Consider the following 27,940-nt stretch of genomic DNA (forward strand, 5'->3'; position numbering starts at 1 on the left):
AGAGAGTGGGGGAAGCAGGCTCCCCGCTGAGCAGAGAGCCCAATGTGGGGCTCAATCCCAGGACCCTGAGGTCATGACCTGAGCCGAAGGCAGAGGTTTTAACCCACTGAGCCACCCAGGCACCCCTAAGCACTGATTTTTAAAAATGAAGATATTAATGCCAGCTTTCTGAAGAAGCTGTAAAGATGAGCTGAAATAATCTCCATGAACCTTAAGTAGGGTTGGTGCAGCATAAACTCTCAGTGCCTGGAAACTACTGCTCTTACAATTGCCAAGCTCCAGAAACATAAACTAGATCTTCCTTGTTCAGACACTCCCACATCTGCCCAAGTGAACTGCAGTGAGCAGGGAAAGGAATCAAACTTAACAAAGGGTAGCACAACTTTCACAAGTCCACTCCACATACAGGCTGGGTGCCAACTCCAAGCTCCAGAGTTCTCATAATTGTGGGCAGATTTCGCCGCTGTGCTCACAAACAGCCAGACCCACCTGCATTGGTTGTTAACACAGTTTATTATTGGCACACTTATCAGTAAAGCATACATAAAATACAGCTGTTTTATAACACACGGAGCCACTGTGTCTTTACATGTGTGGAAGAACATATTAATATGCAAATGGAAAAATTAGTTCTCTTATAAAGTTTCACATAAATACACTGGAATTGCCCCAAAAGAAAAATCCCCGTAAAAGAACCAAGGGAGGGCTTTACAAAATATTATACAAGAAATATACTATGAAAAGAATCAACAGTTAACTCAGATACAATAAAAAACACAAAAGTTTCAGATTCATTAAACTGCCCACAAAATTAATGGATTACATGGCTTGAAAAGATTTGGATCAACAGCAATTTTACAAATGTATCAGTTCTCAATGGGCCAGGTACGTGTCTTTCTTTACATAAAAATCCATCTCTGTGTCTTCGATGACAAAAAGACATTTCTTGTTTCAGTACTTGGACTCGATTAAACGAACTCGGGTTGGAGAACAAATTGACATTAGCTCAGCCATAAATTACGCTGCTAGGCCCTCTTAGCTGTTACCCAATGAAAGAAAAGGTGAAGAAAATAATACAAATAATAAGGATACACAAATTACTGTCCAAAAGCTGATTTTTTTTCTTTTCTTTTTTTACTGAAACAAGAAACTCTCAGATGCAAGTCAAAAAGCAGAAAATATTTTACAATATTAAAAAGTCATCTGTAGTTAGGGTCGGCATATAATGAGACCCTGAGCACTGAGGGCGTATTGACAATATGGCCTTCGTTGGGTTGGGACCGGCTTGGGGGAGGGGGCATAATTAACAAACATGTGGTTTAACACTGAGCCAGGAGAAGCGGGAGCATTCACTCTGGTTTTCATTACTATCAGTGCCAGTATCTGCTTTACCTGCGAAGGCCTCCAGGGAAGGGTCATGGAAGTTTATTGGAATAATCCTCTCAATTCAAAAAAGAAAAAAAGAAAGAAACTCAAACCCAGATCATTGTGGTTTAGAAATAGCATTTGCGTGGAAAAGTTGTTTTTTTTTTTTAAATTTTTATTTTTTTTTTTTAAATTTCTCCTCCTTCCTCTCCTGTAAGCAAGGATCTGCAAGCGTGGGTGTACCCCACGGCCTACTGACAGTGGGTGCAGGTGCGGGTCAGTCTCACTGGGGAGCCTGGGGCGGGGCGTTTTCTGATTTGGTCTCTTGAGCGGCGGGGGGTTTACTGCTCCACGGGCTGCTGTTCCCCAGGGCGGGGGGGCTGTTGAAGTCTTCCTCGTCGTCCACGCCGTTGGCCGCGTCATATTGCGTGTTTTCTAATCTAGTGATTAGCCTTTCGTCCTCGTCCCCAAACTCACCTCCCATCAGAGTTGGCTCTCCTACCACCATCACATCCTGTGAACAGCAGCTGACATTATTACAGGGAAACCTTGGGACAGAGAAGCTCAGCTTAAAATACTAGTGGGAGGAGCTGGGGGATCTAGGACAGACACACTCGTGTACTGAGCCCCGGGGTCAAGTCTCAAAGTCGGGGGCGAGACGCATATTTGATTTCTACAGGAAATAAACATTGCCTCCTGACGTGGAACAACCACGCGAGTTTATGTCCTTAGTGCGCAGCCTGACACCGGAGAACGAGCAATGCTAGCAATCTGCAGAAATAAAAAAATGGATTTTTCAAAATTAAAAAAATCCACGCTTTTAACTTGCTGACATTGGGGACTTGAGAGAGGGCTGTGGAACCTTCTGCTGGGTGCTTTCCAATACCTCCAAAAATCCGCCACTTTTTATTTAGGGCCTCTGAATGCCTTTGGAAACTAGCAGCCAACGTGGGGAGGATACGGTTCTATGGTATTCACGCAACTCATTCCAAATGGCATTCTCTCTGTCCCAAGGACGGTATACATTTTAATTGAAGACAGAATCTCTCTTTTTTTCTATTCAGCCAGGCCCTTTTATGCAGCCAATATCCTTGACATTCTGCTACTTAATTATGGTAATTAATTTAGGTAAAGTTTTCGATAAAAACAATGTTCACACTGATTTGACAATTTGCATAGCTAATTAAGTCATTAGCAAAAACCTGCTGATTGCCAACAAGCCCTGAATTTACCATCTGTTATTTCATGGTGCCTGTCACCTATCCCCACACAGACAACCCTGCCACCAATCTGGGCAGTAAAGAGAACCAGTCTGTCCAGCTGGTGCCATAAAAGGAAGATGAAGAGCACTAATTATAATTACATTGATGAAGCTGGTAGTCATCAGAAATGGAAGCGTGCAAGAAGAATCCATCTAATCACTCCTTTAAGTACAAATTGTCCTTCCATGCAAGCAAGGAAGCCACCCACTGTAGCCTCCTGGAGCATCATGGTGGCCACTGCTGGAGAGGCACAGGGCTGGGGACAAGGATGCACACACAGGGTACAGCTCCGGCCTCTTCGTTCAAAGGGGAGCTATATGGGGTTGATGGGTGACCTGGGCATGGGACAGGACACCTGTCATGTGATACTGCTGGGCAGGCTATGGGCACTAGTCTACTCAAAAGTGCGGTGACTCCCGGGGAGTGCCCAGTGCAGTCATCTGCCTCGGCCAGAAAAAGCAAGGCTGAACCAGATGCTTTTGGACATGGAAGGGTGTGTTTCCTGACAGGGAGGCTAATTGGATGAAATGCCTTGGCAACTGGGCTAAAACGTCTTCACTAGGGGCAAGAGAAGCTTTTCTGGGACAGTGTGGTAGAATACTGCCTATGGTCAGGAGAAGGTCCACTGGGCCCTCCAGAATTCTAGAAGGTGCCAACTGAAAGGAAGCCTTAATGGCTGCCTGATTGATTTCAGAATAGAAAACCTTATTTGAGTGATCGATTGACTCCCCGAGAATTATGGGGGAGATCATCAATGGATTTCCAAACTGTGTTTTCTGACTAGTCACTCCTGTAATTTGACAAACATGATTTTAAAGAGCTATGTCCCAGGTGAAGTAAATGCCTCAAATACGAATTGGGTAAACTCAGCAATACAGGTGCTGGCGGGGAAATCAGCAGTGTGCTTCAAAGAACATACTGATTATGCAGCGAAGAGCCAGACGTGACACCGACATGGACTCGAGATGAGAACAACATAGACAGAGACTCTGACTGGCAAGAATACGGACAGGACTGCAGATGGAATGGGCTCTCCAGAGAGGAGGGGGCGTTATCGGGTTAGCCGCACCACCCGCTAGGGGTGTTTTGGACAAAAAAGTGCTGCTTGGTTACAGGCAATCAGGAGACAGTGCTTATGATCAGGAATAAAGGTGGGGGAAAGAACAGGGCAAGACTGAGGAGAGGATGATGTGGATTAATCTCGTTTCATGACTTACGTGCAACAAGCACACTTTGGAAGGGTTGGAAAACACATGCGGGAGGTGTCACAGGACAGGAGAAGGGCATGGGGACCAACCATGTGCATCTGCATTAGTATTGTGAGTCCAAGGTCATCAAGAGAGGCTGGGACAGTGTGGGGAGGTAAGCATAATTTGGAAACAGAGGAGAAAAATCAGAAGGCAGCTTAAGCGTGACATTAGGCAAAGGTCCTCAACGCTCCAGGTGCCTTCATTGCATCAGAAAAATAGTGGTCATTCATGAAAAATACTATGAAAATAGTGATTTGAATCATTCCAAATGGGTCTCATGTTGGTTGGAACAGCTGGAAGAGATGCCCAGGCATAAATCCTTGTCAGCATCCTGAATTTCAGAGAGATGCTACATTTGCCTTCCTGATTATAAAAGAAAATCCTCAGCCAGATACATGATCCTATGTGTACACGTGTGAATGATTGATAGACGACAAGCTATGAAAGAGATGTGTGCTAAGAGCTTCTTAGGCACATAGATTCTTGAGGCCGCTTATCCAAGTACGCACAGGGCTCTGCCTGGCTCTACGGAACCTGCAGACTAGAGGAGTGGTTCTCTGCTCAGGTGATCTCGATTTGTTAGCCTCACACAAAATGAATGGAGACATAGTGCACGTTCTGGGCTGCCTCTCACTAGTGGATGTTGGCTCCATCTTCCCCACCCCCACATCTTTAAAAATCCCCCCAACATTCAACATGGGTAGTGAGAGGTGCATTTCCATTGTCTGCTATCTCGTGTGTCCCACAGGAGGCAGGGCTGGTGTGTCTGAGAGTAACCCGGATGCCCTCGGCTCCCCATGAGGCAGACCTCTGCTCCTCGCTGGAGGCCTGGAAGTGCCACCAGCTCTTGCCCATGTCACATCTTCTCACTAATCCCCCGTGCAAGGACCACCAACCTCTGAGGAGGACTGGAAGTGACTCCTTTCAGGGCCCCTCAATGCTTCTCCTTAAATTGGCCAGAAGGGGTCACTGCTGTTGAATGACACAGGTCTCCATCCCTCCCAGGGTTGAGGCTGCAGTTCGGGATCGCTCCTAGCCCCTGCTCATGGAGTGAGAAGCAGAATCCAAGGATTAAACCCTAGTCCTCACCAGACACACACTTTGCTGCCGCGGCAGCGAGGCAGACCACAGTTGTGGTCACAGTGGCACACAAAATCTGGTCATGCCTGTGAACGAGACAGCCAGGGCTGCAGACTGCGTTCCATTTTAACAGTAAAATCGTGTTGGTAGTTCAGTACACAGGGTTAAGAGATGTGGTCACTACAAGCCAGACGATGCTTATCATTTAATGTCCATTCAACTGGAGTGCACACAGAAATGTGTACATTTTTCCTGTTGTCTTTCCCTGCCCCTCTGGGCCCTCTGTAAGTTTTACTCTGTTAAAACCTCTTTTCATTGCATGGGTGTGGGATTGGTGCTGAAATTCTGCTCTCACTTTCTAATGGTGCCTTGTTCTCACCAAGTCCAGAGGGTCTCAATTCACTAAGAACCCTCTCGACACAGGTATCCTCCACTAAAATGCAGTTGGTGGATTGGTGGAAAGGAGCATCAGGGAGTAGAACAAATTATGTGCCCTTTAAAATAAAATTGAAATGTTTCCAACGAGGCCAGGTATATCAAAATGCATGACACTCACGCCACTCTTCTACACCTGAGACGGACATCACTAACGGACAGCCTGCCAAACCGTCTGGGCCTTAGATTGCTACTCAGTGCCGGACCCTGTTAGCTGACACCTGGAGACTGAGTGGGCAGGAGAAGGGAAATTTCTTGGCCATCCCTCGAGGAGACGCTGAGCTCTTCTAAGGCAGGGCCTGGGTTTTTGTTGTTGTTTATTTGTTTACTCTTGGTATAGTGAGGGGCACATAGTAAGAGCTCAGGAAACATTTGTTGAACTGAGCTGAATTCTTGCAGCCATTGTGCCTTTAAGTAGCAATGTCACCATTCCAGAATCCTCTGGAATGCACTCTCATTTGCTAGGGGAAACTAACAAATGTTAGTTTTTAAAACTCTAGGAGTAGATGAATAATGGGCTACTTTTGAGCACTTCTGGGCTGATTTATTTATACCAGGCCATTTTCTCTATACATTTTCCAATTTATCCAAGAGTGGGCCTAACTTATTGGTACCTTAATAAAAAGACTCTGTTTTACTTCTTTGATTTTTTTTTTTTTTTCCTGACTCTTTAGCCCACTTCAGAAAACAGAGGTGAGTCTGGCATTATTTAAAGACTATAACTCCTAGCAGTGTTAAAATTAAAATGGCACCTTCCCCACAGGCTGGCCACTCTCTCCATGACCCTTTCTTTCTAGTGCAGTGAGGACAAAATCCATACCCTCTTTCTTGGAAGACAGGAGAAGAGTCCTCGCGGCCCCGGGGATTCTCAGGTACTGATGGCATTGGTTTTAGCCAAAGAAAACGGACTGATGGAAAGTGGGTGAAAGTGGGTCAGGGACAGACTTGAAAGACACATTTAGAAGTAAGTGGAGAATCCCCATGAAAGAAGAGTCCACTCTCACATGGGGAGAGATGTGAGGATGAGAGATCAAGGTGGGGGGGTGGGGGGGGTGAGAAGAGGCAAGAGGTCAAATTGCATGGGTTGAGGGAAGTAACAAGAAATAGAGCACATTTCCCAAGACACGGTATCTAGAGGATATCCATGGAGCACCACGAAAGTGTTGGGGCTCAAAGGACAGTCAGACGCCTGGTGACAGGGCGGTGTGACTAGGGAATCAGAGAAGGAGCACCCACAAGTAATCGTGGAGGGGACAAGGGACAAGAAATGCTTAGAGGAGCGTGAAAATTTAAAAGCGATAAATGATCTGACACTGGGCTGAGGGATTTGGAGTCAGGAAGGAATTGGGCAGACAGGACAGGACTTGAAAATAAAAGTAACAGGAGATGAAGAAAGATGAAGAAAGGGCCCACACGGTATATACTCTTTGGGGACACCCGTCAGCTGTCAGCCTTGGAGTTCAAAGAAGCCTCCTTCTCAGTGGCCCATTTCCTTTGTCAAGACCCAGAAATGAAAGACAGGGTCAAGAGGTCAAGAGAGCTGAGACCAAACCAGGGGCCGACCCTCCCCCTGAGCTCATGAAATGGGTAAAGTGGAATCCACTGAGCTGCATTTTGAGTGGCCGGGAGTTAATTACCTGAGTCTTAAAATACGAAGGGACACCCATGTCGGGAAGGCCCAATCCAATTACAATATGGAGCCTGAACGCCGGGAGCTAGTTTCCAGTGGAGCACGGGGTCTCCGGTGATGGCGCCGAGAGCCCCTTCTATGCCACCAGGCATTGCTGCTAAGTGATATTTTAATTAAACCTTAAGTGACATATCTCCTGTCTGTGACTCTGACGGCTTTTTAATTCAGGTCCCTGCGCAGCACAGACTCTTAATATTCCTTTCTAATTCCCAGGTCGCAAAGGAAGGTTTCCATGGCAGAGCTCCTCCCTCCCCTCCTTGCCCTCCCCTGCCCCGGCCTTGCCCTCCCCCCGCCCCCAACCTGCCCAGAACGCTATTGGCAGCTCAAGGAGGCTTTCACGTGGTCCCCTGCAGGTGGAAGACGGGCAAAGGCAGGATTTCAGGCCTAAAAGGAAAGCGAGACTTACAGGTACCTGACTGGACAGACTCAGGTTGGCGGCTGGTGTCTTCTTCTTGCTGCCTGTACTGTTGGCGTTGTTGCCGGCACTGCTGTTGGAAGTGCTGCTGGTGGAGTTTTTCCTTTTTCTCCGTTTGGTTGTCGGCTGCCTTGTGGGTTCTGCTGCACAATGGAAAATGGACGGAGGATCAGTTCCAGGGCGACGGTCAGAATACTGTCCCTCCAAGGAGGCTGTGCTTGTGAATTGAAAAGAGTAGACTCTAAATTGTTTCCATTTCTTTTAACTTTACACAGAGTAAAGGAAGGAAGCCGTTGCTCTATTTTTAGCACAACATGCGTGCAACTCTCTTCTTTGGTATCTAGATGGAATGATTTGTGTTTTATCATGTTTTGCGAACGTTATATGGGTGTCTGGAATCTATTTTATATTTTAAGGGTCAGCCGCAAATACCACTTTTATAGTTGAGTTAAAAGTCTTGTTACCATTTCAAAATTGGGGAACACATTTTTCTCTGGACTGTCATTTCTTTAGAGCAAAAGGAGGGCCCTGGTCCCCCTCGGGGGGTGGGAGGGGGCCTCTGAGGTGTGAGAGAAAAGATGAAACCAAAATAAGGTGGTAAACCTGGGTAGTAGCTTTGTCTCCGGGTAAGTGCCCAGTGCCATCACACCTGGAGATACTCAAGTACAAAGAAGAAGCATGAGTTCTGTCAGCCGTGAATGTAAAATGTAGGGTCCCAAGCTCAGTATGGTTCTCAAGTTGCATGGTTTGGACTCTGATGTTTAAAGAATGTTACTAATTTCAATGTTCCTGGGGGGAAAATGTCTTAGTGTGCCACAGCCAGCATGTTCATGATGGGGAGCTAAATATTTTCAAGAAAGATTTAGAAATAGAGGACAGGTCTATGTCCTCTTCTTGGAAGCATAGGGACCTGTGGTGATGGGTGGTCAGATGAATATTATTTATTTATACATTATGTAGTCAGTTTTACCAAATGTTTTCATGTTCTTCATGGTTTCTATGGCCTGTCTTATATTCATAGTAATTCTATTAATTAGATTCTATTCTAATATGTGCTTTGTAAATGAGAAATGTTCAGAAACTTTTTCCAGGAAGTTACTCAGTTGGAAATGGAATGTAAGAGCATCCTTTTTGCTAACCCTAGACTTGACCCAACTCTGATGGCGAGAAGGTGAGGCAAGGCCATACCAGAACCAAGTGAGAGGACCTTGTGGCATTTTCTTAAAACACCTATGCTGCTTCTGATGGGCAGTGGGCAGGATCTCCTTTAAGGATCATGTCAAAGACCACCTAGTCCACCAAATTATCCCTGACTTTTGAGGAAGAAAGGGATTATGTTCTCATTTACATACCATATTTTTTTCCTTCATGAATATTTTGTCTCTTATGTTTAAAGATTTTCATCAAAGGGCCTAACATGTCTGTCCACAGAGAGTTATGGGTGCTTGTCCTGAAGGTTGGGGAAATAGGAATAGAATTGTTCTAGCTCATGGTGCCAGAGTTGAGCGACACGTTCAAAGTCAATCAAATACTCAGTTCCCCTGATAAACATCTTCTTCCTTTACCTCAAGAATTAAAGTCGGCTACTTTTTTTTTTTTTTGAAATCTGTACTTCTTTTGTGAAATTTTGGGGAAATATACCTAAATTGTGTACTCTGGATTACTCCCATTGGCAGCAAGTAGCTGAAGTCATAGAGTCATGAACTCTGGAGATATAAACACCTCTTGTGACACAGACCTCCTTCACTGATCAGCTATGAGATCATCTTTGGCAAATTACTGCTTAAATCCCAGGCCCTGTATATTTGAAATGGAAGTAATATTGAATATCTCATAAGGTTATTGTCAGGATTCAGAAAGAGAACATAAGGTATGGGAGGGCTGGGATTTCTGACTGTTTCATTCAGTGCTGTACCCCTGTGACTGGAACAATGCCTGGCACCTCTTAGGCGCTTAATCAATGATTATTGAATGAATGATTGAGTTAATAAATGATGTATAAATTATATATGCATATGTTGGAAAATATGGGTTCTCAAAGCATTCATTCAGTGAGATATTTTTTCCCATGAAGCCTTATTGATATTGAAAGAGAACATAATCTAAGCACATTCAAATAGATTTGAAAAATAATGTTCCAAATTTCTAAAATTCCCCTAAGACAGGGATGCAACTATTCTATGTAGAATGATGCTCGTTTTTTCTCAGATTTCTAAATATGTACTTTGTTAAATCTACTATATTAGTTTCATATAAAATGCCTGGCCCACGACCAGTGGAAGGTGACCATTCTATTTTGTGATTCAGAAAGCTATGTGCTTCATGTTAATAATTACTCTTTATAAAAATAATTTTTAGTGAACGGATACGTTTTGCTTTTATGATCAATGAGGCTCGACACAAGCCTGGGAGTGAAAATGTATTAGATAGAACGACAATTAATGATGACTGGAAGCAGTAATCTCAGAGCCTCAGCAGGAGACTGCAGTATCTAAACTGCATTCTAAGGAAGTGAGGAAAATGGAATCTTTTATGTATTCTCTTCATGATCAGAGCACCCTTTGATATTAGATCTATCTTTAAAAAGGGAGCAAATTTATTTATTTTTTTCGTTCTTTCATTCTTTCCTTTTCCTTCCCATCCATCCTCCCTCTCTCTATCCCTTCCTTCCCATCATGTCTATGATTCCTATTTAAAAAAAAAACAAAAAACAAAAAACAAACCAAAATAACAATGGACCATGAGAAGACATCAGTCTTGTCCAGTGGAATAGCCACCGGTCTGGGAGACAGGAAACCTTGCTTCTGATTTTGTCTTTGCCAATGATCTTGAACATTAAATAAATCAATTGATTTTTCGGGGTTTCGGGTCCTAAGTGAGATTGTAGATAATTCCTAAGGGTGCTCATACTTCACCAATTCCACGCCCCCAGGCCCAAACATCCATAAGAAACTACTCATCCTGGCAAATTTATGATTCCTTCCTTCCTTTTCACATCACTTCATCCCCCCAAAAGGCCTTGGAAAATGCCTTTAGAGCAAGAGTGAAGAATGAGGTCATACCTGGGGGCGCCACCATCCGCTGCCACTTCTGAAACAAGCAGGTCTTTAGGCAGTCTCGTGGACTGAGGTTGTAAGTTTTATGTCTCGACATCAGTTCCTGCATTGGCTCCAGAATTACACACAACTGCAAAAAGTTCAAAGACATCAGTCTTTCACTATTTGATAACATTATTTGCAATAAATAATGTTAACAGCTGGAAACAATTAGAAAGCTCAAAGGTACTTTTCTTTTTTCCCCTGGTTTTTATTTTCTCTGTGCAAGTTTGGAGGAAAAGAAATATTACCAACACTTGATAATGCCCACCTAATTTACTGTTATTTATAATACCATGTTATAGCCAAATGTGATTTACACACACACACACACACACACACACACACACACACATATCGAGAGACACATTCTGTACAAACTGTTGGGTGGATACATGTAGCTCTATTCTGAATTCAAATGATTCTCTCTGGTTAAAGAAAAAAGCTCTCTTCCATGGTGCACAGCATGCTCTGATTTCTACTCTGGTTTCTGCTGTTGTTCCTGTTTGTATAACCACACACTGTGAGTTACAATGCTAGTTTATGTAGATTATGTGGCAGTGAAAGCCATCTTTTAAACTGTGGAGAACAAAGTGGCAACTACAAGTACTTTTTTGATCCTAATTCTTATCAAGGCCCACGATGAACACTATTCCATTTTTATTCATGTACTCATTTATATTTTACACATAATGATAATGTCAGTAACATATGCCAACATTAGTTCAGAGTAGGAGCTTTCTCTGTGGCTCTGTACACGATTGCTTCCTTCCCTCCTTTGGTTAGATTTTTCAGATTTACTTTGGTCCAAGACATCTGATGACAAAGATTAATGAATGTAACAAGAAGGTAAATCCATTTAGGATTGCCTTGAACTTTTCTGAATTCCTTCTCAGTTGGAAGGTCATCAGGATACTGCTGTATTGAGAATGCTGTATCTAAGAAGACAAAGACCACAACACAGCCGTACACATATTGGCAAAGCACTCTTCCATGTGGAAAAATAGCATTTCATTATAAAAGGCAGATGTGCCTTCATCGCCCCCCCCCTTTTTTAACACCACTCCTTTTCCTTCTGTCATTATTCAGCAGACATGCTGCTTTTTATCCACTGGTCCACTGGGTTCCCTCTACTTGGAATTCTTCCCTCCCCTCTTCTTGGCTAATGCCCACTCATCCTTGAAGACAAGGTTACCTCTTCTGTTATACCTTCGTCTCCAGGTTGTGTACCTCTCTCCCTGTGCAGGCTGAACTCGGTGACTCTTTATGGTTCTCCCATAGCACCCAGCCTTTTCTGCTCTGTGAACTTACTCATCCATGCTTTGGAACCCTCTGCTTCTAAGTCTCCTTTCTACTTGACCTGGAAATCTTTGAATGCCCAGACGGTGCATTTTTTTCTCTGTTGTCCTAGGTTTGGCTCAATTGAATGGATGCATTTAAGGTGTCCTTGTAAAGACTGGAAGATCTTTCTTTCAACAGAACCAAATTTGTTGATTTTTAAAAATGCAGACTTCCAGGGGCACCTGGGTGGCTCAGTGGATTAAGCCTCTGCCTTCGGCTCAGGTCATGATCTCAGGGTCCTGGGATCGAGCCCCACATTGGGCTCTCTGCTCGGCAAGGAGCCTGCTTCCTCCCCTCTCTGCCTACTTGTAATCTCTCTGTTAAAAAAATAAAATCTTAAAAAAAAAAAAAAATGTAGACTTCCAGACTCCTCCCCTTCTGTTTCACTGGGTCTGGAACTAGGGTCCTGAATCTGCCTTTTGGAGAAGCATGCTCCAGTCTAATTCTGATACATACTACTACAGTTTGAGGTCTGCTACCCTACATATTCTGGGTTTTACATATAAACAGAAAGACATGCAAATTCCCCATTGTTTCCAGTTGGAATTCCACTTTTTTGTCACTTAACCCCACTTTTTGATGTTCATCCCTCCTTCTCAAGCCTAAGCATGATAATCAAGATTACCTTCATCTAGAAAAATGTCTCTGCTCTTTTTACCTATTGATGATCTAAACTTGGCCCAAACCACTAACTCCATTGACAAGACAGCTGTAATCTCTTTCCCACTGCAGTTTCTCAGGAAGAAGAGAGCAAGAATTCGAAACCTGATGACACAAGTACAGCGTGAGCCAGATAGACAAAGCCGCTCAACCCTAGTTAGTCGGGCTGTCAGGCATGAGGTCTGGATTAGTTCTGGGGCATCTTCAGTCTTGTCCTCCTGCTTACTTTGGAGTCCTTTCTGAAACTTAAAATGCTGGTAAGGAGGACCCCATGAAAGCGAGGGAAGTCCTGTGCAATTAACTCCACATTTCCACTCTGTGAAGACTCAATGTGTATATTCCTCCATTAAGAATTCCTCACTGTGCAAACTAGAGAGAGCCTCAAGTCTGCCCCAGCCATTAATGCTCACCACTCCAAACACAGTAAAGGATTTTACCGTCATCCCTACAAACAGAGATAAGAGTGGACTATCCATCCAAGGAGAAACACTGCTAGATTCAGACAGGGTCAGAAGATGTTTGGAACTATTACTAAGCTAGGTTAGTAAGAAAAGGTTTCAGGGAAATTTTAAGGAATGGAAAATGTTCTTTTTTTTTTTTTTAATTAAAATAACTAAGGTTTTCAACCATTTCCTTTGGCCCATTCCCCATTTTTGAGACATGGGCTTACTGTGGATGTAAAATGCATGGATGGAGCAGAACAAGCACGGACTTAGATGCCAAGAGGTTTAGGTGTGGATTTTAATTCTGTCACTAGGTGTGCAACCTTGGCCAAGCCCCTTAAGAGTGCTGGGTTTCAGTTTCACCTGTAAGACAATACCCATCTTGTGTATTGTTGTGAGAGTTTGAGATGATAGATCCGACACATCAGAGTTCAATAAACAGTAGCTATGATGATTCTGTATTAGCAGGAACATGACAGATTGTGAAACAAATGACATTTCTGTTCCTTTAAATTAACAAGCATTTATGGGGCTTCTTCCTAAGTGTCAGGCACTCTGCTTTGACACTGGGGACATAAGGAAGAGGATAACATCACCTCTGTCCTTAGTGAGTATACAGTTCCCCTCGGAATGGTTTAAGCATATTAAGAAAACCACTCTGGTGTACATATCAAGCTTCTTTGGGAATCACAGGTTTGTGAAGCAAGGATTTCCATGATATGACAAGTTAGATGGCCAAAGTGACCCCTGCGGTTCCAGAAGGGCAGTGGGCACGGAACATATGAGCAGACGGGACGGCTGCATTTATCGTGAGAACCTGTGAGCTGATTATCTACTTCTTTCTTGCAGAGGGTGTTTTCCTCTCTGGGTTTTGGGCAGAATTTCTTCAGGTGCAAATCCTCAGGATTTATCCCTTCCCCTTTAATGTAAAAATATCTTCCCATCGCTGTAACCCACCCCAAAGGAGTTCCTATCTCTGAATACTAATTAGGAATCCCCAAAGCCATTTTTCTTCCAGAGGAGGGTTCCCAGGCTGGAAAGGCAGCCTTCTCCTGGATTCATGTGTTCAAACGAGCCTGCTGTGGAGTGCTGGGCTGCATGCTGTAGGTGGCAGAACTAACTCAGACAAGAGCCTGCCTTCTCAGGCAGAGAGCCAGTGCATTTTTGGCAACAGTGAAGGCCTGGGGCGTTCTGAAATGAGATCAGGAAGACGGTTGGGGGAGTGGGTTCCCGCAGTCACTCGCCAGTTCCTTCTGGAGCCAGGATTCCTGCTGTCCCTGGGGTCTTGGTCCCCCCTGAGAATCTGGGGAAGGCTCTGTAGCCTCTTTTTTAAAGTTTGTACAAAATATCTGGAGTTTATGAATCCTCTTATATCCCCGTCCATTGACTCTAAGCAAAGTGTTCCCTGTTTGTAATAAGTATAAACCAGGCTACATGCCTTTTCCTCCACGCTACACACACACACACACCCACCCACCCACCCACACACACACACACAGCGACATGACCACATCAGTCAAATGCATATCAGTGGAACTAAGCATAATAACACAGAGTCTTTTGATTTAAAGGAACAATTGTGTCTGCAGAGTTGAGCCTGCTACAAAGTTCTCAGTGGACCTGTCCCTTTGCCTGACAAGGACTGCCACAGCATTTCTACAGCATCTGCAGCAGTCTGCACTCAGGGCTGCCATTTAGTTCGGATTCCTCCTGCAGTGGTGTTGAGGAGTACCAGGAGTAATTCTAGAGCACTGTGGAAGGGGCAGGTGTCAGCAAAGCCCGAGATCTCATTTTGAGTATGAAGCTCCTGAATGTGTGGTCCCTGTCGGGTCCATCTAGGATCTTAAAGAAAGCTCTTGCCCATCCCAGCAAAACTGCAAGCACATCTTTCTGCAGATTTAGTAAGGATTTTAAGCGAAGCTGATGCTGCTATGCTTCTGAGTTCATTTTCTGGGATTTGGGCCCCCGCACTGACCCTTTGGTATGGAATCAAAACCTGGAACTACAACAGCAACTTGCTGAGTGAGTACAAGGATAGTTGGATGAAAGATGGATGGATAAACGGATGGGTGGGTGGATGGAGGGATGAGTGGGTGGATAGGTGGTGGATGGTTGGGTAGATGGATGGATGAGTGGTGGATAATAAACAGATTGGCCAGACTTATAGCCAGGAGTCATTTGCTAATAGTAGACAAGTAAAGCCTTGTCTTGGAGGCTTAGAGGTGATGTATTTGTCCATATGATAAATAACCAATTGACTCTCCTATAGAGAAGGCTTTGCACAAATGCACATGCATGTGCCCAGTTACTATTTGTCTAGGCCGGACAGGAAGATCTCAGCTCATCCTGGGACCTTTTGTAGAAACAAAGGGCCCAGCAAATGTACAGTATTGTGTTTTGCTTTGTTTTCATCTGACAGTTCTCCTGGAGAAATTTAATTCTCCTTAGCTATATATTCACACTTACTCTTCTTGCCCAACTTCTTGCCCAAACCCACTTCCAGAAATAGGGGATGCTTGTCAGAGTTGGCTCTGGCCTATGAAAAAGCTGATGCCCTGAGGTTGACATTTGGCTAACTCACAAACCTAAGTCCTGTCTACTGACAACACTTTGATTCAGTCTTTTATGGATGATGGATGGCATCCTCTGGGCTTGAGTCACCTACTCTTTGCATATAGGCTTGCCCGAGGTTAGTGTTTCAGTATGAGCTCAGACTTCTGTTCACGTTGTTCTTCTTTCCTAGAAGACCTCCCCTCTTTCCCAGTCCTTCTAACTAGAGGCTGGCAAGCTGTGGCCTGTGGGCTGAATAGGGCCATGCTCACATAATGTTGGTAGCTGCTTTTGTGATATGATACCAGAGTTGAATAGTTGTGACAGAGTTCCTAGAGCCCACAGACCCGAAAATATTTACTATCTGGCCTTTCACAGAAAGGTTGCTGACCTCCGTACTAAACCGGTGCTGTTCAGTGTAGGTGGTCTGCAAACTATCTGTTGTGTTTCTGTGACAGGAGAAGCTGCTTGAGGCAGAGTGTAATTCAGTTCACTGCTTCCTTCACTGAGAAAGTCTTATGTCAGAAAAAAAAAAAAAAGTTGGATGAAGTAAACAATGTGTTCAACAGTGTAGTTGATTTACATTCCAGAGCAAGCTTCCTCATTTTGTCATGGACCACTAAGAGTTTACAGTCTCGCACTGGCCTATAAACCACAGTTGAATCCCACCAATAAGACCACTGATGGCTTCCAAGGTCCAGTTCAAAGCCCAGTCTGTCTCTGACCATGCCCACCCACAAGGGACCCCTGCTTCTACTGCACTAATCCCTAATCTAGGTACAGCCCAGTGTTTATATTTGCATTGGGAATATTCCTTTCTTGTGGATTTGTTTCATCTTATCTATAGCAAACCATATTATCATTTTTCTCTTCTTTCTATTTAACACCGTATTAGGCATACTCAAATATTTGCTGGGTCGTAACTTCATAATTGCCATGGAATATTTAACCTATGCCTGTCCCTAGAGTAGGTACCTGACATATACTATATCATTAACTCTCACCAGGTCCTGGCTCACTTTTACAGGTGAGGAAACTCAAGCTCACAGCCATTAAATCACCTAGAGCTGAGAGTAAAGAATGTAATTTTATCATGTAGCCAGGGTTTTATAACCATTTAAAGGGCAAAGAAGAACTGCATAGTGAAGTCTGCCTGGTTCCAACCCTGTGTTCTCAACAACTAACTGCTTTGTTGTCTACCTCTCTAAGTCAGAGGGGCTTAAATTACAGCTAAAATACCAAGTTTAAAGGCTCTCATTGTCTTTGTATTGTTCCCTGTACACAGTATTGACCTCTACATAGAGATACAGGTCATACATGAGTGGTGTGGGCTTCGGAATCAGATTCATACAGATTCAAAATCCCAAGTCTGCCATTTACAAATGGTGTGTTCTTGGCCAGAAATTGCAGCCTCTCTGAATCTCCTCATCTGTAAAATGGGGATAAAGATACTAATCTCTAATAGTTTGAAACAACATATGGAATACTTAATGCAATGCGTGGAGCAAGGTCAGTGCTCAAAGGGTGGAAATTAGTATTATGATAAATACTAGTTTCATCAGTGGCTCTCTACTGAGCCAAGAGATCATTGTGTGATGTGATTGGTTAGCTACTGGGGAGTAAATCATTTGGCCTCCTTGAGATTTAGGGGGTCACTAGACATAATACACCAAGGGATGGTAATTAGGCCAACAGTTACACTGCATTTTAGTGGCTAATGTCTCTAATAAAAATCAGTTTTTAGAATTCAGTGATAAATACAAAATGTTCAAATCCACAAACTAGAGTTCTTTCTTTCCCTGCCCCCCTCCAGTAACCTATTCCTCTGGCTGATTCTGAATTAAAAAGATATCAGAGTGTTGGGGGTGATTAAGAAACAAGCTCTTATCTAAGGTGGAGGAGTATCTCCTAATTAAGAAACACCTCACAGAAAGAGATCTTACATTAAAACAATAGAGAGATCCACAGAATCTAAAAGAAAAACAAAACAAAGCAAAGCAAAATAAGCAGATAATCACACCTAGAAAGAGATAAGAATGAATAACAGGTATCACAGGAGTAAAACCCACTCTGCCTCAGAGGATGAAAAACAAGAGAGAAGGAAATGCTTTCCCTTAGAAGAGATGCAATTCTAAAACATCAGATTATGATTTCGGTTTATTTCCTGATAGGATTAAAGGTAGATTGGTTGTCAAATTCAAAACACCCTCTTTTTTATCTGAAGATTCAACCAGGGGAGCCTCTGCCTTTTCTCAATTGTTTTGCAAATTGATTACTGGGGAAAGTTATCTCATCCACCCCCAGAGACAGACAGCCCTCTTCTGCTTTGGGAGAGGAAGGTGGTGGTGCTGAGTAGCTGGCTTTGCCATGTGGCAGCTGCCACTTCAAGAACCATCCTTTTGCTGGACTGAGCCGGCCATGCATGCACATTTCAATATCTATGCCTTGATCTCAGTTTTGAGGCTCCCAGAAAGGACTCTTTGTGACCACTGGTTGCTTTTCTGACTACCCCTATGAGAGAAGGGCTGGGGCTGTTGCCCTGAGCCATGGAGGCTCCATCAGACTAGCCAGGCTCAATATTTCTGCTGTAGCTATCTGATGGCCAATGAATAGTCAGTTCAAAGCCTTGGAAGTACATTCTCTTTCCTTCTGACCCTATGGACCTCATTTTTCCACCACATCCTTTGGTATGGGCATCCCTTTCCATAGTGCCCTGGTTATTTGTCTATTCGCTCTTAGACCCAATCGTTACTCCCAGCTCTGTATCACAGAGGACAGACCCCTGCACACTATTTGCCAACTATTTTGCCAACCTGCTTTGGATGAGGTTTGGCCAGTTGGAGGCACCAGGGGAGATTGGAGGGAAGTGGGTTGAGTTCGTTTCCCAGGGCTGCCATTACAGAGTACCACAAACTCAGTTCTGGAGGCTAACAATCTGGAATCAAGGTGTTGGCAGGGCCACACTCCCTCCAAAGGCTAGAATCCTTCCTTGCCTCTCCCAGCTTGTGTTGGCTCTGAAAATCCTTGGTGTTCCTTGGCTTGTAACTAAGTCACTCCAATCTCTATCTTCACATGGCCTTCTCTTCTATGTCTCTGTGTCTTCTCTTCTTCTAAGGACCCTGGTCACTAGATTTCCAAATAAATTCACACCATGATGTTCCAGATGAACATGAATATTTGAGGGGTACTCTTCAGTCTAGTACATGGGTAAAAAAATAAGTGAGGTTATTTTTTGTCCCCTCTGGGTCAGATGGCCTATCCAACAGCTGTCACCATAGGTCTACTATGGCCCCCGTTTCTACCAGGTGACCTGACAGTAATGCCTCCTGCCTTTATACCCTGGAATGGCGGTTGCTAATCTTAGTGTTGCCTCTTCCTCTAGTTGCTTCCTAAGCTCAACATCTTTGTACATAATCTGCCATATTAACTTTCCTCTACTATATTACCTGGTGGGGGTTTTGTTCCTCTGAATAGACTTCCATATACATTATGGTTTATAAGAAATTAGGCAATATATAAAAGATGAAGGACTTTGGGTACAAGGAGGCATCATGGGTAGTGGGATTAGCATGCAAATTTGGCTTGGGTTAAAATCCCAGCTACTTAATAACTGAGTGACCTTGGGTGAATTACTCAACCTCTTGGTGTATCAGTTTCCCCATCAGGAAAGTCAGGACAACCATAGGAGTTAACTAATCGGGTTGTTAGGAGAAAATCCACTTAAAGTGTATACCTAGGTCCTAGCTTATGCATGTCTCTTATGGTGAGGGTATAACCAAGTTGGTGTGGTGGGGGGCAGGGGCTTCATGGAAGACATTTTGAAACTTGTCAAGATCTACTTTTGAAACTGTATAGATCTTCCCTGCCCTATATATGTGTGTGTATATACATACACAACCTAAAAATTAGATTTTGATAATACAACAGACATCTAAAATGTTTAGTCAATATGTTTTTCCTATAAATAATTTGTCGTTGTTTCAGATACCCAATCCCTGTGTTCTACCAGCATCTCTAAGCTCTATGACAACATAACTAGAATGTTTCCAAAGGAAAGAGAAAACATCTGCCTGGAAATACTCCACAATGGCTAGCAAACATCTAAGGAGCGTTTTCACCTGGAGGGCTATGAGTAAATTTTAAAAATTCTTTTTTAAAATTTAAATTCAATTAATCAACATATAGTATATTATTAGTTTCGAGGTAGTGTTCAGTTGTATATAACACCCAGTGTTCCTTACAGCATGTGCTCTCCTGAACGCCCATAACCTAGTTACTCCATCCCCTCTACCCGCTCCCTGCCAGCAACCCTCAGTTTGCTTCTTATGTTTAAGAGTGTGTTATGGATTATCTCCCTCTCTGATTTCATCTTGTTTTATTTTTGCCTCCTTTCCCCCATGTTCCTCTGTTTTGTTTCCTAAATTCCACATATGATTGAAATCATATGATAATTGCCTTTCTTGGATTGATTTATTTCATCTAGCATAATATCCTCTAGTTCCATCCACATCATTGCAAATCGCAGTATTTCTTTCTTTTTTTTTGATGGCTGAGTAGTATCCCATTGTATATAAAGACCACATCTTCTTGATCTATTCATCTGTCAATGGACTTCTGGGCTCTTTCCACAGTTTGGCTATTGTGGACATTGCTACTCTAAACACTGGGGTGCAGGTGCCCCTTCAGATCACTACATTTGTATCTTTGGTGAAATAGCTAGTAATGAAATTGCTGTGTCATAGGGTAGCTCTATTTGTAATTTTTTGAGGAACCTCCATACTATTTTCCAGAGTGCCTGTACTAGCTTGCATTCCCACTAACAGTGTAAGACGGTTCCCGTTTCTCTGCATCCTTGACAACATCTGTTGTTTCCCGATTTGTTAATTTTAGCCATTCTGACTGGTGTGAGGTGGTACCTCATTGTTGTTTTGATTTGTATTTCCCAATTTTTAAAATTGTTATTGACCAAATGGTGTGCTTTCAGATGGGTCAGACAGTGACAGTAAGGACCAGTTGCTCAGGGTTAATAAATAGTCGCTGGAAGACACTGTCTCTTTATTGTATTAGGGTTCTCCAGAGAAATAGAACCAACAGGAAGTATTTTAAGGGATTGGCTCACATGATTGTAGGGGACAGCAAGTCTGAAATCCAGTTTCCATGGGCTGGAAACTCAGGTAGGAGTTAATGCTTCAGTCTTGAGGCAGATTTCCGTCTTCTCCAGAGAACCTCAGTTTTGCTCTTAAAATCTCTAACTACTTTGGGACGCCTGGGTGGCTCAGTTGGTTAAGCAGCTGCCTTCCGCTCAGGTCAAGATCCCAGCGTCCTGGGATCAAGTCCCACGTCGGGCTCCTTGCTTGGCAGGGAGCCTGCTTCTCCCTCTGCCTCTGCCTGCTATTCTGTCTGCCTGTGCTCTCTCTCCACCCCCCCACTCTGATAAATAAATAAAATCTTTAAAAAAAAAAAATCTCTAACTACTTGAATGAAGCTCACGGAATAGAAATCTGTTTTACTTCAAGTACAACGGGTTATAGATGACAAACAAACCTACATAATACCTCCATTGCAAAACCTAGATTGGCATTTGATTAAATAGCTGGCGTTCTAGTTGCTATGAACTGAATTGTGGTTCCTCAAATTCACATGTTAAAACCTAACCCCCAGTATGACTGTATTTGGAGAGAGGGCCTTTAGGAGGCAATTAAGGTTAACTGAAACTATAATCTGATGGCCTGGTAGCCTTGTAAGAGGAGGAAGAGACACCAGAGAGCTCTTTCTCCATGTGTGTCCACTCAGGAAAGGCTAAGTGAGTGCATAGCAAGAATGCAAGCCAGGAAGAGAGCTCTCACTGGAGGTCCTATCAGACCATGATCTTGGACTTGGTAGCCTCCAGATTTATGAGAAAACAGCTTTCTGTTGTTAAAGCCACCCAGTGTTTGGTATTTTGTTCAGGCAGCCTGAGCAAACGGAGACAAAGCCTAGTTAACTAATGACACATAACACTGCCAGTCTTCCACCAGACTGTGAAGAACTAGAAGGCCGGATTTTGTCCTATTGTTTTATTATTATTATTTGTTATATTACCCAGCACCCAGCAATGGATCTAATGTTTGTGGAATGAATGAATGCTTGGCTACATGACTATGACAGAATGGACAACAAAAACAAATGGTTAATTAGACATCAGAAAGTAAGTTAGTTATTGCTTCATTCATGTTGTGACTGCAGTTACTTGGGTACCAGGGATGCAGTGGTGAGCATTGCAAGCCCAGACTCCCTTCCTTGAAACCTCTTTCCAGAAGGGAGGCAGGAGAAAAACAAAATTCCCAAATGGGCTGGCAACTATAAAGGAGAAGGACAAGGGCTGTCAGGAAAGGTTACCAGGAAGAAGACTTCGAAGTCAGCCAGGTGAAAGAAGAGGCATCTAGGACAAAGGCTGGGTGGACATCTGTGGCAGAGGGAATACAGACATGAATGCAAGAGAGAACACGCTGTTGGAGACTGCCCATTATGGACTCAGCGAGCCAGCTACAGTGGCGAGGCAGGCAGTGGTCACATCAGTCAGGGCCTCAGTTTCTGGCCCAAAGCAGAGCTCAGAGGCAAGACTGATGTAGGCAAAAGCATTCTGTGAATGATGTAGCCCCCGTCAGCGCCATCAGCATGGACATTGATCTGCAATATGGTAAATATCACATTGTTACTTCTTCCCTCCACATTTCCTAAGCATGAGAAAAGCATCATCAGTATTTTGATGCATTTGGCTAAATAAAAGCACCAAATATCCCCAAAGGCAAATATTGGCAGCTTCGAGTCTCCAGAGACCGCCCCCAAGCTAAGTGCTGTTCATCACAGCACTGGGGGTGTTTGCTCTAGCCCATGTTGTTCCTCACCGGAAATAGGTAGCGTTTCTGGCATGTTGGTTATTTCTCCCAAGGAACTAAGAGACTGTGTACTTGCAGTGAGGTAACATTTAAACACTAACATTTATAAGTGGGGCCTGATAATCTTAATACTGCGAATAAGGGAATTTGGATATGGTCCTTGGGAGCTGTCAGTGACAGTTTCCAAGGAACATGGTTATCTTGTTCATGCGAGTTATAATCCCTCCTGAACCTTAACTACATGGTTATGCCTGCCTCCTGCCCTCGTGTAAATACCCACAAGACTGTTAAAGACAGCATTGTGCTCTGGGGTTTGGGCCAGCATTCCCACGGGCGCTATTTGGGAGGATTTCTGGGCTATGGTCAGTGTGGGGATATGGACTTCTTTCTCTTGGCCCCGAGCACCCAGTGCATGGTGTTTGGAATGCTTGCCTGCCTGCCTGCTTTCTTGGGAGCTTCTGCCAGGCAACAGCCCTCCAGCTCCACTCTGACACAAAGGAAGGAGCAATTTCTCAGTAATGTAGCGCTCAGCTGCTCAATTGCTCCCGCCGGCCGCGATCATTGTGCGCCTGTGGAGCCTTGTATCAGCAGCCATTTCTCCTCCCAGGGACAGAAGTGAGATTGGTGAAAAGCAGGATTCGTGTTGACAATGGCAACACAGTATGAAAATGGAGTTGGCAGAGATTGGGATTCATTCATTCATTTAGTTATTCATTCAACACATGCTAATTGACCTTTTATTCTATGCCCCCATGTGTGTTCTAGGTGCTGGGGATGTGGTTAACAGGAATAAAGAAAATCACTGCTCTTATGCAACTACATTCCAGTGAAGGAGACAGATAAATAAGCATGAGATCTATGTTAGTGATAAGCAAGCAGGGAAAGGAGGTAGGATGTGTTGAAGTTGGGAGGGTTGAGAATCTGGATACTCTGGTTAAAATCACTCCTTGGAAGAGTGGCTCCACAGAGGGGCCTGTGCCTTAATCCTTTGAGTCTGGGAATGTGTCAGGCTACATGGCAAAGGGAGTTAAAGTTGCTGATGAGCTCACTTAGAGAAGGAAAGATTAGTCTGGATTACTGAGGTGGATCCAATATAATCACAAGAACGTCTAAGAGTGAAGAGGTTATCCGGGAGTCAGAAAGATGGCAGTTGCAGAAAGCCCGATATGACCTTGCTCACTTTGGGGATGGAAGGGGGTCATGAGCCAATAATGTGGGTGGACATGGTAAGGAAACAGATTCTGCCCCAGAGCCTCCAGAAAGAAACACAGCCTTGCTAGCACCTTGAGTTTAAGGTTGTGAGATCCATGCCAAGACTTCTACTAGTCTACTGTCAGATAATGAATCTGTGGTAATTTGTCTCAGCAGCAATAGAAAAGGACGATAATCACCCAGAAGGTGACATCTGAGTAATGGTCACATGATGAGCTTATATTTGGCAAATAATAATATAAGATGCCTAGTTACATCTGAATGTCAGACAATAAAAATAATTTATTATAATAATTAATAATAGTAGTAATTTATTCATTATTTGTCTGACATTTAAGTTCAACTGGGAGTCCTGTATTTAATCTGGCAATCATAATCTCAGAGGAAGCCAAGAAGTGAGATATTTGGGTAAAAACATTTCAGGCAGAAGGAACAGCATTCTGAGCAGAGGGAATAGCTAGGGCAAAGGCCTGGGAACTTTGAGAAACATCTAGGAGTATGGTGGCCATGGAGAGAATGAGACAGGGGAGAAGATGAGTTTGGAGAGGCTGTGAAGTACTGGATCATGAAGATCATCAGGAAGACAGTGGCCCTTGGCCTGAGGGAGAAAAGAAGACATTGGAGAGTTGGGTCAGGAGAGTGGCAATATTTGGGGTCTCCTGAGAATGGAGAGATACTGACTGTAAGCAACTTGAGGACAAGGTCTAATTTATTTTATTATTTTTTTAAATGTTTTAATTTTTTTTAACATATCATATATTTTTAGCCCCAGGGGTACAGGTCTGTGAATCGCCAGGTTTACACTTCACAGCACTCACCAAGGTCTAATTTATTTTTGCCTTGCCCTGGAGCTAGCACAGAGGTGGGTATTCAAGTACACATGTGCTGGGAGGGCAGCAGGCTTTTTAATTGGTACAACTCAGTGCTGTGCCACCCAACATGGAACTAGGAAGGTCTAGGATGTGCATGGTAGGAGAAGGGAATATTTAAGAGGAAAGAAGTGGTTCATGAAGAGAAGTCTGATGTTTGTAAGGAAATCAGTAAGGATGGAGAAAGAACAGATGTGTGGGGATCTCCTGAAGGTGAAGACATTATGCACAATGCTTTATTCTACTCTGGAATCAAGTGTTAGGAAACTCAGGGAACAGAGGGTCTTGTCTACCACCTACTGCAGTTAGTTCAGAGCAACAGAGTCTAAACTAAGACCTGAGGAAGCCGTGTTTCAACTCTTCAGACACATGAAGATTTCCTTGAAAAAGTTGCAAGAGGGAAGAAAACTGTGATTATAAAACTTTTTTTAGCAGCTGGCTAATGAATCACTCACTACCTCTAATAATGATTAGCGCTCACTTGGTGTTCTCTAGGCACTGGGCAGTGGGCTTAATGGCTCCCATGGGCTTTCTCACTTCATCTTCCAGCACATTAACTACACAGACATACAGATGAGGAAAGGGAGACCAAAGAGGGTAGGTAACTGGCCCAAAGTCCCAGAGCTTTCAGGGACTCCTTAGCTTTGACTTCTTTGCACTTAGCCCCCAAACTAAGTAGTTACTCCCTCTCTTAACTTTTATTCCCATGCTTATGAACACATCTCCAACATCCTGCATTATAATGAGCTGCTTCTCTAACAAGAATGGGATCCCTGTGGCCAGGGGAGTTGGCCACCTTTTCATCACCAGAAGTCGACACTTAGTAGGTGAGTATAAAAACAAATTAATTCTGAATGAATGGATGAGTGACTGAGTGAGTGAATGAATGAATGAATGAATGCGGGAAATATCCTCTAAATCTCAATGCAGACACTTCAGCGTAGAAAGACTGATGAGATGTGGCTACAGATAGAGCAGGGCACTTGTTCTTTTCTCCTCAGCAGGGCTGTTAGATACTGTTAGGCTCATAGGTCCCATCCTTTTTAACTTTGTCTATGGGGTTCCATGAAAACTTGAGTACGCATCGCCTCTAATGTCACTGTCCTTGTTTTCCTACAGAGAGTATTAAAAGTCTCAATACGGATCACAGACCGTAGGTCCTCTTTTATTTTTCTTTCATCTATCTTTAGTTATGCACATTGGAAGCTCTCCTTCCTTATCTTTCTTCATGTCTAATTGTTTTCCTTTCACTTCTGTGCTTTGAGAACATCCCTGGATCCCGGACCCTTGACAGATGATCTGTATAGGATGATTGGAAATCTGTTTCTGTTCTTGTCATTAAATTGATCCAGCATGCGGGAACATTCGCTTCCATTCTTTCTTTGCGTGTGTGCATGTGCGCATGTGTATTTCAGAGAGTTTTATGGTAGATATCTGCCTGACCTTGCCCTCTTTGGTGCTGAATCCTTAGATAAGAGAAAGAATGGGTTCCTCAGGCCCTCTGAGAACAGTGCGGAGCTGGGGTAAGCATCTTTGTGGGAGCTGGCAGGACCAATTAGCAGAACTAACATGGGAGCGTTCCAGCAAGAAATAAGAAAACATAACTAAGTTCACTCTAGGCTACTGCATTTGGATGGAGTCACAGATTCTCAAATTATTTATAAAACAGCACAAGCCTCCTAAAATTGTGGACTTTTGAAAGCTGGAAATCTCTTGGACATTTTCATAGTTATAGAGACCAAAGCTCAGAGGGTTCAAGAGGTTCTGCCTGATCCCACCTGTTGAGTTGGGGTCAGCCTGGGAACTGTGGTCTTTTCTCTTCTTGCTTAGGGTCTATCTTTTCCACCACACTGTGACATTTGGTAAGGTGTTCCCCTTAACAAATAAGACAGTTTCTTCCCTTTGAGTCTGGTTTCAGCCCTCTTAGCTAGTGCTTAGAAAATTTTTGCAACCTGAAATTCTCCCACGGCATCCAGGACTTTCTGTTTTGCTCTGCTGTTATGTGTGGGCAAATCTCGGTTTGGCCACCAGGAGAAATAAGTTCCCTCACAGTACCTTGCAAGTGGGGTCTATCTCCATATCCCTCATGGTCTGAGGCAGAACCTAATGCCCTTAGTCCTGAAAAGGTGCTAATTTCAGTTTAAAAGCACATATTCACTTAGCATGAACATAGACAGAATGGGGGGGGGGGGTCACCATATTCCTCCATTCTTCTGGAATTTTTTGCATGGTAAAAGCTTCTTTTGAAAGCCTAGAGAAGCTTCCCAGCATGACAAATTCCCATTTGCCCCACAGAAACACTTATGTTCTTGCTTGACTTTTACTCATCTGAGCCAGTACCAAAAAATCCTAAAAAGGTCATGTACTATTTTGGGGGTCTGGCACACAACTAGTCACTCTGTCACCCCATTTAAACTTCACAATAAATCTATGACTTAGGTATTTCTATCTTCATTTTGCAGATGAGTTGTCTGAGGCTTGGAGAGATTTAAGTGACCCACCATTCATAACTGATCTCATCTTAACTTCACAACAAGGGGGTTAGGACCGATTATCCCCATTTCTAAGAGGCTACGACCAGAGTTTTAGAGAAGCTAAGTGCTTTGTCCCAGACCCACAACTAGAAGTTAAGGGAGCCAGATTTGAGCATAACTCCTTTTAATCCTAGAGCTACAAATGTGCTCAACACATAGCAGGTGCTCATTAAACATCAATTAAAGAGATGGATTATTCCGAAGCTCACCCTCTCTCCACTACCCTCAACTATTGCAAAGTTGTTAACCTCTTCCTTTGGCACATGGTTTTGAAACCAAGGCTCATTAAAAAGCATTCTGCCAAGTCCTCATTTCTGGGGCCAGCTCTGAGCCGCCCAGTTCCTCCGTTACCTCTCTGGAACCCTTTGCTCCCAGCGATATCTTTCGGAAGCAGCCTAGGAAATGACAATTTCCCAGTCTACCGTCTTTCTTCACTATCTCGTGTGAAGCTTCAGAATGACATTTCCTTCCTCTTAATTTCTCCAAAAGGCAAACAACACATTATTCAGGAGTTCTGCGTCAAATCCGAACACCTGATACGTCTGATATGCAAACTGTTCACTTTTTCTGTTTGTGCAGCAATGAGACCTTATCGCTCTCGCTGCTCTTCCTTCTGATTATGAAATGCATCCCCTATCACTCTTCACCTGTGTCCTTGGCAGCTCCCTGAGGTTCACGTGGCTTCTTAAAGGCTATTTGTCTTGTTCGAGTTCTTCTGGGTGCAAAATAAATCATGGATTTAGAGAAATCATTGCTGTGCCATCCATGCTTGAGCACTGGCATGGATAACAGACAGATATTTAAGCCAGGGATGTGGTTGGGGAAAACCTTACGGTTGGAATCATTTTTATCTAGGAATTT

The 27,940-nt window shown here is 43.5% G+C and overlaps 1 protein-coding gene across 10 annotated transcripts in view; it reads right to left on the bottom strand.

The window, feature by feature from the left end:
- Positions 1-494: 494 nt before the first annotated feature.
- Positions 495-27,940, bottom strand: part of LDB2 (LIM domain binding 2) — a 374,613-nt gene continuing 347,167 nt past the window's right edge. The window contains exons 6-9 of one of the 10 annotated variants that reach the window (XM_059381407.1): positions 10,560-10,683; positions 7,489-7,640; positions 4,774-4,916; positions 1,794-1,879 (exon numbers count right to left, since the gene is read on the bottom strand). In XM_059381407.1, the coding sequence (XP_059237390.1) occupies positions 4,812-4,916; positions 7,489-7,640; positions 10,560-10,683 (381 nt within the window). In that variant the 3' untranslated portion in view covers positions 1,794-1,879; positions 4,774-4,811. The other 9 variants (XM_059381417.1, XM_059381426.1, XM_059381398.1 and 6 more) reach the window with 9 other exon arrangements.

The sequence above is a fragment of the Mustela nigripes genome, chromosome 1 (assembly GCF_022355385.1).
Source record: "Mustela nigripes isolate SB6536 chromosome 1, MUSNIG.SB6536, whole genome shotgun sequence".
Lineage (NCBI taxonomy): Eukaryota > Metazoa > Chordata > Mammalia > Carnivora > Mustelidae > Mustela > Mustela nigripes.